We start from the raw sequence: 17,763 nt of genomic DNA, 5'->3' as shown, positions 1-17,763 counted from the left end.
CATAGCTTACTTTTCTTTACTCGTTGTTTGAGAAGGGGAGATGTCATTGTATTGCATATCATGCTTAAAACCACCGATGTGTAAGAATAAAGTGAATGTGGAGTTTCAAACAAGCACATGACGTTTTGTTTAGGACTATGATAAGATCACTACTACCATTATTTTTTGATATGTAGCGCACAAAAAACTGATGACGACATAACATATAGAAATGAGACTGATACCTAAATTCATTATACATCTATAATGTAAAAGCATAAACATAAAGTACGGTAGCACACAATATTTTCAGATACAATCATAATGTTAAATAGGATCTTGCTGATACTTCTGTAAGAAGCTTTCCAAGTCACAGTGGTACAATGGTCCTTTTTTTTTTCCTGGTGTATTTCAATTCAGGCCTTTCAGTCTCTTTGGCTGACCATGACATCAGAATAAACCACGGTGTCCTGACTGTTTTTGAGAGATGATGAGATGAGATAGCCTTTATTTGTCAGTTGCAGGTCTTTTGCCCACAACCGAGATGACAGACCTTGCCGACCGTACATACAATACAAACATCACATTGGGGAGACAGGTCAGGCCAGGTAGCGAGGAAAAAAAAACATTGAAATGTGCAACACAAAAGGATAATACAGGAATGCACAGGTATCAACACACCATAACACAATAAACACAGACAAGCAACACGGGAAAGAGTTCCAGTGTGTACATCTGATCTGGGACCGCTGCAGTCTTTCGACTGCGCCTCCAACTGACCCGATGTCCACATCATGGGGGAGGTAAGCGTTGGAGGTGGCGTTGGATCCGGGGTAGGGAGGGTGATGCGTCAGTGAGTGCTTATCAGTATCAGTATATGTATGTGTGTGCGTGTCCATAGTTCAGCTGAGACAGTGTCCTTTGCCCTGCCAGGCTAAGTAAACAGTCTTCCAGCCAACCCAGGTGGCCTTGTAGGGAATGGGAAGGAACAGACTCAACACAGTCGTTATCAGGGAGTTGTTGTTCGGCTCCAGCCTTGAGCTGGCGCTGAAAGGGTAGCCGCATTATGATGGTAATTGAGAATTTCAAGCTGTTTTTTAACACTCCGACACTGGTCTCTCAGTCTCCCGTTAATAGCTGCGAGCTTGTTATTAGCCGTCGATTCTGTGGTCTTGTCACTCTTTTTGCTCACATAGCAGATTCTGAGACCTCACGACCGCAGCCAACTGATCCGAGGTGTAATCGAGCTCCGCCCAGAGATGTTGTTCTGAGTTGATTCTTTCCTGATGTAATCCAACATACATACGCTCAAAGGTGTTATTCTGAGCATTCACTGCAGTCGTAAGCAGTGTTGGGTAAGTTACTTTAAATTAGTAACTTAGTAACATTACTAGTTACTTCTATCAAAAGTAACTCAGTTACTTCAAGTTACTCGTTACTTTCAGAGTAACTAGTTACTAGGGAAAGTAACTTTGGTTTTACTCAGAATTCTCTTGTTAATGTGTTGCTTCCGTAACTGGATACCCAGCAAGATTGCCAGTCTTCTAGCTTGCTTACTTGCCACAAGTGCACTGTGCCACCTACCAATAGAAAGGAAAAAATAATGTGCACATTTCCACGAGAGAAATCCCACACCTGATTCTATCCTAGCCTGCTTTTTACATCCCACACAAAAACTGCAGTCGTGGTGCTTTCGATTGTACTCAGAACTCGGAAATTCTGCCTTCTGAATAGGAAGATGTAGGTAACACCAGACTGCAGATGAGCTGCATGCAGAGCTGGACTGGGACAAAAAAATCGTCCCGGGCATTTTGACTAGAGACCGGCCCACCATTATAGGAAAAATCATAAAGCCTTTGAATGAAAACAAACACTGTTGTGACAGTGATGTTCACTGTTCTGATGGTATATATGTATCAATCTATCAATTGTTTGTTGCAAGACTCAGATAATTATTTTTTTTAAAAGTGAGACATTTTAAATGAGAATAAGAAAGTATTTCTTTGTGCCCCCCTTTCCCTTTTAATGCCCTACATGGCCCCCTGGCAACACTTTGCTAGATCCGCCCCTGCACAGTTACCAGCTGTCAGCTACTTAGAAAAGGATCCTGGTGTTATTTGTCTCTCAGAAACAGTTCATAACTTCCCTTCAACTCATTCATGTCACCTAAAAGGTAAACCTGTTTCTCCATCACAACTCTGATGATTCAGTAAGGACATCTCCTGGTTTCATCTTCATGTTTCCCTCTCATCACATAACCAAACCGATATCATGACCAGCAGGTTTACAGCTGTGACTCCAGCCAACATCAGCTGATACTAGAAATTAATATTAAATAAATTCTAACAACAGCTGATCAAGCTTAAAAGTGCTGCTGTTGTTTACCGCGACATCTGCTGGTTTCCTCTTTCTGGCGCAAAGTGGGCAATAAACAAACGAGAGAAAAGCCGATCAGCTGATCATTGATCAGTTTCATGATTGAAGTAGAAAAAGGAGAGGGAGGGGGGAGAATGAGAGAAGAAGAGGCAGCTGTGCAGCGTAAACACAGAATAAATCCAGCTTTGTGTCTTTTTCATTGCAGCTGAAGTCCGGGACAAACTGTGTTCCTTTTCACCTAAATACGAAACGCATGATATTTTCTCTGAATACGAGACGGTTCCGTTTTTTACGGGATGGTTGGCAACTCTAATAATTAACCTTATGAACAAAATAAAGTTCAACATCAGTATCATAGCACCACCCAGCTGTATAGAAACTCCGTCATGCTAGCTAGCACGCAGTACGAAAAAGTCAGCATAACGAAAATAAACTCCACCTAAACTTGGTTTATATGTGACTCAGATACACTGCAGGTCATAACTTCTTACCTGAAGTTCAGTTCACCTGATACTCGGACCGGCGGCTGCTTCGGGTCTCTCCTCTTGCCTCCCTTTTCCTTCATCCACCTGCTGGCTTCCACCACTTGCTAATGTTATTGAAAATGTGGAAGCTCCGCGATAGCCACCACACGAAGTAACGAATAACGAGCCTACCTAAATCCCAGTAACGAGTAACGCGTTCCTGGTTTTGGCATAATAACTAGTTACCGTGCTCGTTACCACAATAATAACGTAGTTACTGTAACGCGTTACTTAATAACGCGTTAGTCCCAACACTGGTCGTAAGCGCCTCCAAGCTCTTAACCATGCTGCCTTCAGTGAGCCCTTTCTGAGAAGTCGCACCTGTCGTTCCAATCCCAGCGGGCAGCCTTGTGGGAGTTTGAACAGCCGGTTCCGCTCTCTTAATTCTCCGATAAGCCAGGGCCAAGCCAGCTCCGATCAGCAAGAACCCTGTTATCATGGTTCCGAACAGGTAGATATCTTCAGCGTCGTCGATCGACAGTCCCGCCAGGCACACGATCCTCTGCCACCCGTCCATCGTGTATCCGGCAGGGAAAGTCCCTCCAGGGCACTCGGGTTCTCCCGAGCCCAGACTTCTCGTTAAAGGGTGTCAATAGCATTCAGAGACCAGTTAATCAAATCCATAATTCTCTTTTAGGTTTTAGACACAGACTGTGAGAGAGTGTTGCAGGGAAAGTAATACAAAAAAGACACGAGACTAGACAAGGACATAAGAACTAGCAGGGAAGATAAGGGAGAGGAGAAAAGTGCGTCCGCCTCCTCCGAGAGCCAAAGACTGATGATTTTTCACTGGAGATCTGCAGGCGGAAATTCTGGGAGCAGAAGACACTGAAGCATAGATGACTCCAGATCTACTCTGAAAAAACATGAAATATATATAGATACGTCACACATGTTCTGACTGCTTGGACAAAGAGAGACAACAGCTCATATTTTATTTTATGAGGTAAAGGGCCATTGGTCCTCATGTAGTTATAGTTCAAATAAAATGTCAACACTTTTATGCTTGAAATCCCCTGTCTGTAATAGCATAGCAGTAAGTCTATTTATTCCCAAATAGCTAACATATTGCACTATAAAGCCAGTATTTACGTTGTTTTTGATTATGTACAAGGGCTGAAAACTATGACCACAAATCTGGCACAATGCTCACAACATTTTTCAAATTCTTAACTCTGAGGTTGCATTTCTCAAAATAGCTGATGCATGCAAACAGGAGAAAACAGGAATTTCTTTACAGCGATACTATTAAATTAAGTCAGCAGTGTAATGCATATGCATGTATAGATAGGTGGCAGTATATGTAGAAAGCAAAATCAAGAAAGCCAAAGAGCAGGCTGTAGGTGTGTTTGAGAGTCATAGAGACAAGGCGCAGGAAGGAGGGAGCTGAGCACACCAAGCCCACACCAAACCATCGAAGCTCGTGCAGCCAATGAATCTTCAGTTAACTCCTGCATGACAAAATATAGCACAAAAGAAAACAAAAGAGAGACACCTAGTGCCAGGATGATCTTGAGATAACCAAATGTGCAAAGAGGTGTAGCTCTCTCACAACCTTTAATTCATGTTTCAAAATGCCAATTTTCTTTGTATGAGAATAAACCATCACAATGATTGTAATACACTGTGTACTAGGGAATAATCGTTCACCTAACAAAGCAGGAAATATAAGCCCTGTCTTCCTGACAAGAAATTTAAAGCTTTACCCTCTTAAAATCTCAATTTCAAGAGATTAACTTGATTGACAGAGTCTGCAAAGACATTTAGAACAAAGCCTAACAGACACACAAAAGTCCACTATTCTGAGAAAGTTTCTAAAAACTTTGATGACTCCAGTTTCTATAATGTCAAGGAACCATGTTTGTTACTGCTGATGATTTATTCATCATCACTGAAATAAAGATTTTGAGTGATTTCAGGGATTTTGGAGACTAACTATAGTTTTTAGTTAAGTGTTTTGGTAAATGCACTTGGACCTCTTATTTAAAGGCTAAAACTAACACATTTATACTGAGTATAGTATATTTTGGATCTAATCATTGGTATATGCGGTTTGCATTTAGGTTGTAAGGTATCTAACTAGTGTGGAAAGAATAATATGAGCCTTTTAAAAAAAACTTTAGGGTATAAAACTTGCAGAATAAACAAAGGACAAAAGATACAAAAAACATTCATGCAATACTTGGCTGTCTTGTGGAGATCCATCAGATTCGGATGTTACTGTAAACAAAGATGTAGACAATCAGTGGTAGTTACTGTATATATTTGAAATGTCAACATATAGAATCAAAGCATTATGTACTATAAAGTAACATTTAGCCTTTCAGCTGGATAGATAAAGAGAGAGAGCGTTCAGTGTAAAGTATAATTTTACATACTTTTCAGGTCTTTTCCGTGATTCTTCCAATGTGCCCATGCAAGTAGAAGAGTCGTTATCCCAAGGATAATATTTGAAAGCATCAATGCAATAAAAGCAGGGCTGATATCATGTAATTTGGTGACACGAGAAGAATAAAGAAGAAATAAATAATTACATTTACATTACATCAGCTTACACTGAAAAAAATATGTTGTTGGATTTACTTAATTCAATGGTGGACATTTGTTGCACACAGATGTTTTGCTTTGGCAGCAACTTAAACCATTGAGTTAAATTAACACAATTTATTCATGTTCAATAAACCTGTGCAATTTGTGTTGATAAAATGTGACTTAAACATGTTTTGATGAAGTAATTTGAGCTCTTGGAATATTTTAATCCTTCACAATTTTCTCACGTTATCCCAACACGATTCAATAACTTTTACCCAATACTACTTGGTCACTTAAATACTACATGTTATCTTCAAATTACATTTTGCTATTATATTCTAGTATCAAATACACAATTTTCAAATGGAGGCCTTATAACAGATTGTATTGTTCTCTTCCAAGATGGTTGCTGGCATCCACCAGTAACCTTTCAAAACAACATGTCTAATTTCACTGCAGTAGGTAAAGAATTAAACTGACATTACTCCTCTACTGAATCTATATAAATCAACAGTTAAATAATGTCAGTTCTTCCGTGTTCTCTGGAATCAATCGCAGCAAAGAAATTAGACTGTTTCTTTTGAAAAATGTTGGGAAAGAACAATACAAAACATTCTATTTAAGGCCTCTGACATCAAGATTCAGTTAAACAACAATTATAACTAAACAATTTGAGGTAATGTTAGTTTCCATTAACATTAAATTAGGTTACTGAATTGGCAAACACCTTCCTATTAACACTACCCATTTTACCCCAATAACTAAAGAAATTAGCACTTGCAGGTCAAAAACTTTATTCAAGAGACGCAAAAATAACATTGATACAGTGACTGTCAAAAATTACAGCACTGATCATACTGTGACATCTTGGTTCAAAACAGCACACTTAGAAATATTCAACGTTCTTTACTTCAACTGAATGAAACTGAAAATACCATTTCACACGACCCATATGGGATATTTAGACTGTATAACTGTTCACGCTACATCTCTTCACTAGTAAAAGAAAGAAAAAATACAAAGAGAAATTTAAAAATGCTGCCAAACAGACAAACAGAACTTGTACAGAGCAAAAGGAAAAACAAACAACAACAAAAAACAGCTCGTCCTCATGGCAGTTGCAGAGTATATAAAAATGAACCCTGCGATCCGTTCCTGGAATTGAGCTTCAAAAATGCAGCAGAACAAGTGAGATTTAAATGTCCTCTCACCTAGAGCTGGTCACCTCACATGCATAACAGTGAGCTTCGTTGCAGGAGCAGTTTTGTCTTAGTTGTGAGCTTTTCTTGAGAGCTGAGTTGCATCCAACTCCATTACCACCCATTGAATCACCTCAAAAGTGTAGCAGAGTTGTGATGGGTAACTCATGTTGAAGGAATAAAAAAGGTCCAAACAGCATGGCTACTGCAAAGGTCACGTTATCCAGATCTTGAAGAACAACATCAGAAAAGTCATTGCCTGGCGCATCTCTGGAGACAGATGTTCATTGTGGTTTTCTCAATCTGTGCAGTGGCCTCAGGCAAGTCCTGGTTAAACACAAAACATTTCTTTAAGATTCCTTTTTAAACTCATCTCTTTTGAATCTACCAGTTCTAATGTTAGAGTAATTTAAACCAATGCAAGCAACATAGTAAATAGCTATAGCCAAAGAGTGGCCTGCCATGCTGCCATTCATGGTCTAACAGAGTTTCTAAGAGAGGGTGAAAAACATAATAATTTCAAATGCTTTACATTAGTTTTTGTTAGAAAGACACCGGCCCATCAGAAATCCAGGCTATGTCACTCAGAAGATGTTAGAATTTAGACTTTCAGCCCCACAATTTGGTTAGCTGTTGGTCAGTTGGTCTTTTTTTTTTTTTTTTTTTTTTCAAACAAAAGCTAATGTAAATACTGGTGGGATTTTCCTTTGTTCATTAGAATGACAAATTTAAAGTTTTTTCACACTGATGTGACCCCTAATACAGGGGTGGGGCCTCAAGGGCCGGCGGCCGAGTTCACTACCAGGCCTCATGTGAACTTCAAATTATTAAAGAGGACTACTGGTCCTAACCAGTCCAATGAGGATCAAGTGGATAACTAAATGCATTTTTAAAGGTTGCAAATCCACAATCTACTCATAAAACACTCACCATGAACTCCTGCACCAAGATGTTGCAATTGTCTTTCACACAGATGCGGAGCACTTTGATGAGGGACTCCGAGCATTAATGTCATCCTTGACTATTATAACAAAGAAAACAGAGATTTGTGAACTTTTCAGTAGCACAGAAGAAAATGATCCCAGACAAAAACTCTTGACTTTTTAAACCAGTCAACATGCAACACCAGCATCTACAAAGCAATATCAAAAGTTCCTGTTTGACATCAACTTTATGGATATATAGTTTCCAGAACATTTATTTTTAAAAAAAGATAATTTTTTCTCAGTGGGCCAGTAAATGCATGACGAAAATTATGGCATCCTTTTAGTGGAATCATTACTCACAGGTAATAGTTGACTGTTTCAATGGATGCAGCATAAAAATTTTACTGACCTAATGCAATACATATACACTTTGTAGTTAAAGAATTTTAAAGTTCTTACTGTCATAATGGCAGCTACATCCTTTAGCTTTGTGCCCTGTTCCCCCGATCACTTTGCAAACACTTTCAGCAGACTGTCAGAGAGAAACTCAGCTCCGTCAGAAACCTTGACTGTAAAGGCATGGTTGGGATGCACTGGAATGCTGCATTTTATCTGAAATGACATAAAATTATTTTGAAATAACAGCAGGCACTGTGCTTGGTTAATCAGTAATGTTTTGTTGAATAAAAACTGTGTTTCCAGATCTTATGGGATTAAAAAAAAATCCAAAGATGTTTGTTTCTGATTTGCAACCCAACAACCCACAAGTTACAACCTCATTTCAGTTCAAGTGTGCATTAATGCGAGTCCAGTAATCACCTTTCTGGCAATACATACAGGTATAAGTTAAACCTATGGCAGATTTTGGATTTCTCAGTTGTATTAATAGGGTGAGTATGCATGCACCTAATAATTATAAAAAACCCATTATAATTAAGTTACAGAAACGAAAATAGAATATACTTTCTTACCATAACACCTTGAACCCACAATCCATCAGCTGACTCCTGGTGAAATGCAGAATAGAGGTCGTCTCTCAATGTGCAGCAAAAAAAACAAAAACAAAAACAAAAGGACAGCAGGTGAGGCCAGGAGGGGTAGGGATGTAAGCTAGCATAATGCCGCTGATGATATTAGCTAAAGCTGTTCAATGTCCAAAATCTCACTAACACCATGGTGCAGTAAATACACAATGTAACTGAAGAGTCAGTTGGCAAATCTATTCACACAGAAAACCAAATTATGTTATGAGTGCCTCGTAATTAGGTTTAATGTGATATTACGGCTCTTGTGCCAAAGACAAATTCAAATGAAACAGCGCCAATTCTTTGACAACAGATAAAACAGCAAATAAGCTAACGGCTCTTTTTTAGCATGTTACATGGCGACACTCTAGACGTTTAACTACATTTGTCTGAAATATGGTAAATATTAATTCAAAAAATCAAGACATACCAAAAACGTAGAGTTGGCTGCTCGACTTGACTGAGATGGATGCCTTTTTTAAACCACGATCCAAAGCCCGCGAGATGAAATCACGCGTGGTTTCACGAGATTTAACGTTGCTATCTTATTGACTTACTTCACCTGAACATGATATGAACAATTTAATACACCCTTTCTGCATATCATGTAGTTTTTACACTATATAGTTACATTTAACTTTAAAACATGAGGCAATTGTGTTAAATACATGCAAGATGCTTACATAAATCCAAGAGATGGCCAGTCCCTTTTTTTCAGTGTAGGTATGTTAGACTTACTGATACAAAACATGCACGTCTTACTGCGAATTTTGATTGTGGTTCCATTTGCAAACATTGTATGTCCACATGAAGTCACAGCACAATAGTAGGTCCCAGCATCGTCCAAGGTGAGGTTCCATATGAACCTCACCTTGCTGATTTCAGTCCTCCCATATGGAAAAGATACATATAAATCTTATAAAGTTTGTATCTGTCTTGTGTGAAACTTGTATGAAAAGCATATAAGAGTGAAAACAGATATAAGATCCCTTGAAAAATTATATAATGAAACTAGTATGTTTCGGATACTTACTAAAACAATATATGAAAGTAATGAGAAAGTGGCCAATTTCATGAGTAAATCATGTAAGCCTTATATGATTTACTCATGAAAGTGGCCACTTTCATGAGTAATCACATATAAGTTTTTACTATTTCTTTTCCATATGGGCTCTGACATGTGTTCTCATTTTCAGATGAATAAATCATCTCTGGAGCAGAATTCTCAGAGTTTTTTATCCATGTGATACTAGTATGTTCTGGTGCACACTGAGCAGAGGTAACTGAACAGCTGATAGTCACAGAGTCTGCTGACTGCACTTTCTGGGACTCTGACTGGTGGATTACAGAGTCACTGATCAGGTTTGTACCTTGGAAAAGAAACCGTTGACCCAGTTATTAGCTTTGTAGTCAATTTGAGAGAAAGAAAAAAAGATAAATGAATGAATAAAAACTTTTGAAATGTAAACACATTGTACCTTTAATCAGGAGAAAGGTTCCTTGTCCAAATTCACACTTATTTAGTGTTAACACTCCACAGTAGTATGCACCAGTGTCGTCCCGTATAGTCTTAGATATGGTCAGATGACTCTTGAAGCTTTTAGATTTTAATAAAAAAAAATGCTGAGACAGTTCTTTGAATATTGTCAGATAATACAGATTTCTGGAAGAGCTGTACCACGAACAAGCCACTTACTAAAGGACCATTAGGTACACATAGAAACGTCCACTCCAAACTTACCCACCGTACACCTCCTATCAAGGAGAAGCAGCTGAAAAAACAAACTGTAAGAAGAACTACCTCAAAGCCAACTCTGAAGAACACTTAAAGGTTGGAAAGTCAGATTACGCTGATAACTAACCAATTACATCATGTTACAATGGATCTAAATACTTTTACTGAATTTTTCCATTTTTGTGTTTTGCACATTATATAGAAGCTAGTTTGTTACATCCATGAAATGCTGGTTTGCCATGCGCCATAATGTTATCATAATGTTGTCATAATTGGGGTGGCTCAGGTGGTAGAGCAGATCAGCTACTGATTGGAAGGTTGGTGGTTTGATTCCTGGCTCCTCCAGTCTGCATGCCAAATATCTTTGGGCAAGATACTAACCCCAAATTGCCCTCCGATGCGTTCATCGGAGTGTGAATGTGTGTGAACTTGAGTTTAGTGTGATTGCGTGAATGAGGCATGTTGTGTAGAGCGTTTTGAGTACTCCAGGAGAGTAGAAAAGCGCTATATAAGAATCAGTCCATTTACCATAATGTTGTCATAATGTTGCTATCTAAGGTCATTTAGGATACCGCAGAACAGGCCAGGAGAAAACAGAATGACATTATGGGTAAATGGTTTAAATGCATGGTTCTCATAATCCAGAATTGTGAAGGCTTTTTTTACTCTACTGACTATATACTGCATTCACCTGCTTTTAGCACAGACAACAAATCAACCTCAGCAAACTGAGAGCCACAGATGCTGAGACATCCTGCTTAAACCACAAGGCATTTTTACTGTTAACAGCAAAGAGTCTATAAAAGTATCCTGCTTCTATAGTTAGAGTCAACAAGTAGAAATAACATGTCAAGACATATTTAGAAGACTTGACCTAATGTATGTTCACACCTTACACGTAATTACTGTGTGACAGAACCTGTTGGCTAACCTCACCAGCGCACAGAGGTTTAGGTGATTTCTTTTTCTTAGAAAAGGTCCACCCATTTGTGGTAAGTGCTTAAATTTGAGCTTCACTGCACCTAGCATTTGTTAGAAACTCTTTCAATAAGCAATGAATCAAATGTCATGAGTTACATTACTCTGATGAACCCTTGTCTTTTAAAAGTTCTGAATAGGATAAATAGTAATCTGTAACATATTGCATATCAAAAGTAACCCTCCTGAAACCTATTATTAAACGTGAACCCAAAACACAATAAATGGCCTGCATTTGTATAGCGCTTTTCTAGTCCATAGGACCCCAAAGCGCTTTACACTACATTCAGTCATTCACCCATTCACACACTGGTGATAGCAAGCTACATTGTAGCCACAGCTGCCCTGGGGCGCACTGACAATAACTGGATACACATGTAGAAACACATGTTTCTGCACATGTAGAAATCATGGAGATTGTGCAAACAGCTGTCACCATCCTTGTATCTTCTTCTGTGGTTCCCTATTACACACCCTCCTCTTTTCTTTTTTCTTTTTTGAGGGTTTGTTTCTTGTGTTTTTACTTCCTGGCTTTGTTCTTTGGGTTCCCTTTTAAGGTCTATTTTACAAAGAAAGTTTAACATGGACTGCATCTTTTGCTAATCTGCTTTCATAATTGTAACAGGTTACTTAAAATTCCAAGGAAACTCACCAATGAAATTGTACCATAATATAATCTTTTATGATTAGCTGATAAGGTCTGTGGCCCATTAGCCACTACTACCCAAGACTCTGTGAAACCAGCCATTTCAAGATGCTTGTCTAAGTGTGGTTGTATATAGACCACTAATTTGCACCTCCTCTTGCATGTTGAAGTGTCCTTAGAGAAGATACTTATCCTCAGTACCCCCAGGTTGTTTGTACACTTTACTTAAAAGGTCATTTTTAAATCAGGTCTCATGTTTGCCGCCTGCCTTGTGGAGTTCATTTGTCATTACAATACAATGTTAGGCCAGTATAACATTATGATGAAGTGCTTTCTTGCATGGCTCTCATAAACCACACATCAGAGTGCTTTTTTTTTTGTTTTTACATGAGACAACAAATCAACCTGTGAAATACTGATGCTACAACATCCTGGTGAAACCACAGAGTATATTTTACTGTTAACTCCAAAGAGACTATAGAACAGCATCTCTTCTTTTTGATGGTACACATCAGCAAGAGGAAAGATGCTTCTCTGTGTAGCAAACAGAAAAATAACCCACCAAGAGTTGCTCATAATGAGTTTGACCTGGTATTTAGTAGATGTTATGCCAGTTAAGCAGCACTGAAAGATGGTTGGCTAATTTTGCATGCAGTGTGTTGAGGGGGCAGAATGCACAGCTGTGAATGTGAATCTTCTCTTTCAAATGTTGAGCTTGGTTGTTGACATGCATCATCATCATTCTGTGTTGAAACAGCATTGGTCACTTCATGCAAACCCCCCAAATACATTTTCAAAGAGCTTTTATTAATAAAGGGTAAACCTGTCATTTATACAATTTCAAACAAATTTAAAGTACATTCTTCTGAAACCTCCAGAGCAACTTAAATAAAGACAGTTTTGGTCCACTTCTTCACCTCTGTTCCTTCACACTGGAGTATACACACTCACTCTGGGTTTGATCTGTTTTTTTTCTTGATCTGTTAGTCTTGTGGTTGCGCAAAGCAGCGTAATGAAGGTTTTCTTTGTATTCGCTGTCTTGATGTAACTGGTGATAAAAAAAAAAGAAAAAATGGTCCACCATTATTGTATAAGACGTTATAAGAAATTATTGTATAAAGAGCTAAACTGCAGCAGCTTACAGGAGAGAAAGAATAAAGATGCTATGCTATTATTAGTTTTTATAGTAGAAAACGATTCCTACCTCTGTGCAAGCTGTAGAAGTTTCTGAAGGTGTTACAAAAGAAATTAAAACATTATTTAGATTTCAGTGGAACAGGATGATCAAAACTTAATGTTGCCTTAAAAGTGTAACACTTACCTGCGCACCGCCTGTGCTGTTTGCTCAGTTTGTACAACTTGAATGCCAGAAAACCAGTGAGGATGGCAGTTAATGCCAAGGCTCCACTGAAGAAATGCACCAAGAGAAGAGATTCTGCTTTTTCTGCAGAGAGCAACAAATATGACAGTGCTTTTAGCCTTTTTTTTTTCTGGTTTAGGAAAAAAAGACTGACTACGTTCAAACAGTACTAAAATGCCTGTTTCTACTGGTTGATAGTGGTTGTTGCAAATTGCTGGTCTTAATCATGATTATCACAAAAAGACACCAAATTAAAGAAATTTACTTTAGGCTGATATAGGACAGAATTCCAAAGTATCCATGAAAATGCATTTTACAATTATCTCCAGCTAATATGGATGCAGCAAGTCGGTGAAGTGGTCAGCAGTTATGCCTCACAGCAAGAAATGTAAACCTGCTGATAAACAGGAACCTTTCTGTCTGCAACAGAAAGGTTTATATGTTCTTCCTGAACCTGTATGTTTTCCTTTGGTTTCTCCAGCATCCTCACACAATTCATTTTTAATGGTCAGATAAGAAAGGCTAACAGCAGCCTGAGTTGGAAAATATGTTTATGAAAAATCATTATTCTTGATGGGTTGTACGTATTATATCTAGATCTACTTTTATGCTTTAAGGAATTAATCCTACAAAGTTACTTACCCTTCACTGCAGTCCCACTTCCATACAGTATGTGTCCACATGAGGCCACAGCGCAATAGTGCTGAGAAAGATTCAGGCTCTTCATCGGCAAGTTGTACACACAGGTGCTACCTTGTGTGTTGGGTTTCCTCTCACAGGGATCGTTCCTGCTTCCATTGGTGTAAATGATTCCTGGAAGACTTGCTTCAGCCTTTCTGAACCAGTAAACACTGTGTTCTCCATCACAGGTCCCAGGTTGTACTGTACAGTTCAGAACCATAGAGTGCACTGGCTGTAGGGTTTCAGATGACAACTGGTAGACTAAAGCTCGGATGTTCTGATCCGAACCCTTTACACTGACAATTGTGCCTTCACAAAATTTAAAGTCATATAAATTGCTCATTACGCAGTAGTAAGTAGCTGAGTCTGAAGTTCTCAAATCTGATATCTTCAGTAAGTTTCCAGTAAGCAGTGAAAAACGGGGATCGTTGAACGGATCCTGAAAAGTACCATTATGATTGTGCTTGTAGTATGTAGACATCAGCTGTGGTCTATTTCCTAAAGTTTGCTTATACCAGTAAAGCATCACTGCTGATTTGTCTTCACATTGGCATTCAAAAGTCAGAGTTTCCCCAACATGGGCTGGTTTAAAATGTAATGCTGTATTTTTCAAGAGCGTTGTATGAGCTGAGGAGAAAATGAGGACACAAATCACATAAATGTGAAAATAAATGTAATATATATCCAAAATATGCATCTTCCACCATAAGAATGCAACAAGCAAACATGTTGGTTTTAGGTTAAAATGAACAAGAAGGTACAAAGCACAACTTACCCATATTTGCCACGAACAGACAGATGAAATACAAAGCACAGGTTGGAGGTGTCATCTTGCTTCAAATGCTGTGAGGAATGAACACAATCTGTATACGTTTTCCACTCTTCACAGAGAAGACTGTGTCTGATTGGCCAGTCAGTCTGAAGGTCCTATTTTGGAAACAGTCAAAATAAACTCTCTCCTTAGCAATAGATTGCATGTTTTATATATTTATACAATTCAATATCTATTTGAAATTCCAACAATATTTATATTAAGTCAATTAACTATGATTACATGTATAAAATATAAAACTTTATAAAGTTATATCCAACTTCATCAAAGCTTCAAAAGGTAAGTTTTTGTAATTAAACAAAACTATAGCGTTTAACTTTGTTATAACCCACAAATGAAGAAGAAATGAGGATTTACTTCCCTGCTTGGTAATATTAGTACAGTCCAGCAGCGGGACAAGCAGTGTTTTCACGGAATTGGCATTGTTAGCAGTGTAACTTTAATTTTTACACTTTGTAAAGTTATTCGGTGGATTAGATTAAACCTTCAGGTCAGGGAATATGTTTGACAGCTCTGCACTAGAATAAGAATCACATATGGAAAAGAAATAGTAAAAACTTACATGATTTACTCATGAAAGTGGCCACTTTGTCATTACTTTCATATATTGTTTTAGTAAGTATCCAAAACATACAAGTTTCATTATATAATTTTTCAGGGGATCTTATATCTGTTTTCACTCTCGTATGCTTTTCATACAAGTTTCACACAAGGCAGATACAAACTTTATAAGATTTATATATATCTTTTCCATATGGTACCACATACCACACAATATACCACAATATCACAGTGGCCCATAGCGAGGGTGGGAGTAGGAGTCAATGCAACTACTGTTGGTTTGATTAGCTTAGCAGCATCAGAAATGTTCATGATTCAAGTGCAAATTTCTGAAGTAGTTTAGGACATGAATGTCTGTTTTCAAAAAATTAGTCACCTTCATTTTTCAATGGACACATTTGAGTTGGTTATGTGTACACATGATTGAAATGAGACAACTGACATCTGACCCATTTGGATAATCTCAAGAAGCCAGTGCACAATTCAAGCAACATATAACTTATAACTAACTGCCATCAGTGATTGCATTGGTAAGGGAACGCCTAAGACTGTTCACTGGTTGATAGACATCAACAGTATGATGTCTGTGATGCCCAACTCTTGGTTTTATTTCATCACTTTATAAACCACTTCACTATAAATTATGTTAAACAGTATCAAGTACATTTAGTGATTAAAACACTGCAAAGTGTTTGCCAAAGTAAATGAAGGAGCGCTTCAGCTCATGGAAAGCTGAATGTAACATGGTATTCACTTCAATACTGCATCTCCCACTGCATTAAACATGAACGTGCTACTCCGTTCAGACATTTTCTAAACAGGGTTGTTGCCACTAATCAGGTAACACGCAATACACAAAATGGCTTCTCTTGACTCTTCTGTCTGAACTTGAGCACACTGTGGCCTAGAAGCCACAGGCCAGCCTTCCTGTACACAAGATAGGTCTCAAGTTTCCACCAGTGGAAACCTGTTCTCACCTTATTCACCACAGGACTCAAAACAAAAGTCAACTGCTATGCGCTGGCTACTTTAAAGGTTGCACCCTCCACTCAAGTCACTGGTTACACGGGAGTATTAATAGATCAGATGGGTTTTTTGTGTTCGTCTTTGTCAGCATCTATTTCTCACCATTACATTACCTTGTTTCTACTCAGTGGTTTTGTTTGGTTTTGCTTTTTTTAACCGTAGTAAACAAACTGTACACTAATTTCTTTGTGTTGTGTCATAACTTTTGCAAAGTGTAAAGCCTCCTGTGGTCGTGGGCGACTGTTTTCACACATTTATTCCTGTTCACACTTCACCAACTACATTTAAGGTGTAGTTGAAAAATACTTTCACCACTGCATTTCATGCTGTTTTGGTTTTGCTTCCTGGAGTTTTGAGATATGCATCTATAAGAGACATCATATTTTAAGATGGTCAAAACTTTGTAAAATTGCATTAGATCTTCCACGCAGCTACAGTGGGGCATAAAAGTACTTAGTCAGCCATCAATTGTGCGAGTTCTCCCACATAAAAAGATGAGCGAGGCCTGTAATTTTCATCATAGATATCCCTCAACTATGAGAGACAGAATTAGAAAGAAAAACCCTCAGAAAATCACATTGTCTAATTTTTAAAGAATTTATTTGCAAATCAGGGTGGAAAATAAGTATTTGCTCAATAACAAGACTTAATGTCAGTACTTTATTACAAACCATTCAAATGTTTAAACGTTTTCTTTAAGTCTTCAGAAGGTTTTCACACATTGTTGCTGGTATTTTGGCCCATTCGTCCATGCAGATCTCCTCTAGAGCAGTGATGTTTTGGGGCTGTCACTGGGCTAGACGGACTTTCAACTCCCTCCAAAGATTTTTTATGGGGTTGAGATCTGGAGACTGACTAGGCAACTCCAGGACCTTAAAATGCTTCTTATGAAGCGACTCCTTTGTTACCCGTGCGTTGTGTTTGGGATCACTGTCATGCTGAAAGACCCAGCCATGTTTCATCTTCAATGCTCTTGTTGATTGAAGAAGGTTTTCATTCAAAATCTCACGATACATGGCCCCCTTCATGCTTTCCTTTACATGGATCAGTCATCCTGTCCCCTTGGCAGAAAAGCAGCCCAAAGCATGATGTTTCCACCCCCATGCTTCACAGTAGGTATGGTGTTCTTTGGATGCAACTCAGTATTCTTTCTCCTCCAAACATCAGAATCAGAATCAGAATACTTTATTGATCCCTGGGGGAAATTATTTTTTTGTTACAGTGCTCCATTATAACCAACATTAAGACAAGACAGACAATACACTAACTAAGAATAGTACAATATATACATATATATACATACATACATAAGTCACTCATAAATAAATAGCTGGAAAAGAAACATGTGTAGTTGTAGCAGTAAACAGTGTGTTAAGTGGATGC

The 17,763-nt window shown here is 38.2% G+C and overlaps 1 protein-coding gene and 1 long non-coding RNA gene across 4 annotated transcripts; both read right to left on the bottom strand.

Annotated features, from left to right (window-relative positions):
- Positions 1–6,605: 6,605 nt before the first annotated feature.
- LOC146675391 (uncharacterized) lies at positions 6,606–9,294 on the bottom strand. 3 transcript variants are annotated; one of them, XR_014910270.1, is made up of 6 exons: positions 9,245–9,294; positions 8,992–9,123; positions 8,508–8,571; positions 7,996–8,148; positions 7,541–7,631; positions 6,606–6,937 (listed from the first exon to the last, which is right to left on the bottom strand). It is a non-coding gene; the product is annotated as an uncharacterized LOC146675391 (long non-coding RNA). The 3 variants fall into 3 exon arrangements; XR_014910269.1 differs by having other exon boundaries at positions 8,992–9,276; XR_014910268.1 differs by lacking the exons at positions 8,992–9,123; positions 9,245–9,294 and having other exon boundaries at positions 8,508–8,839.
- A 3,539-nt stretch (positions 9,295–12,833) lies between these two features.
- LOC146675390 (uncharacterized) lies at positions 12,834–14,791 on the bottom strand. Its single transcript, XM_085385516.1, has 5 exons — positions 14,737–14,791; positions 13,923–14,588; positions 13,242–13,364; positions 13,125–13,147; positions 12,834–12,968 (listed from the first exon to the last, which is right to left on the bottom strand). The coding sequence occupies exons 1-5, from the start codon at positions 14,789–14,791 to the stop codon at positions 12,834–12,836; spliced, it is 1,002 nt and encodes a 333-aa protein (XP_085241642.1).
- Positions 14,792–17,763: the final 2,972 nt, after the last annotated feature.

This window comes from Rhamphochromis longiceps, linkage group LG3 (assembly GCF_057381845.1).
Source record: "Rhamphochromis longiceps isolate RC_006_pf linkage group LG3, R_longiceps_female_GT1.1, whole genome shotgun sequence".
NCBI classification, from domain to species: Eukaryota; Metazoa; Chordata; class Actinopteri; order Cichliformes; family Cichlidae; genus Rhamphochromis; species Rhamphochromis longiceps.
Note: the sequence above shows the minus strand (reverse complement) of the source record. Positions and strands in the feature narration are given on the sequence as shown.

Excerpts from the sequence above, each read along its gene's own strand:
- LOC146675390 (XM_085385516.1), bottom strand. The coding sequence starts at position 14,791 with ATGACACCTCCAACCTGTGCTTTGTATTTCATCTGTCTGTTCGTGGCA. Across the intron at positions 13,365-13,922 it reads AAGTGGGACTGCAGTGAAGG|AAAAAGCAGAATCTCTTCTC; the intron begins GTAAGTAACTTT and ends TGCTCTCTGCAG. Across the intron at positions 13,148-13,241 it reads ACAGCACAGGCGGTGCGCAG|AAACTTCTACAGCTTGCACA; the intron begins GTAAGTGTTACA and ends TAACACCTTCAG.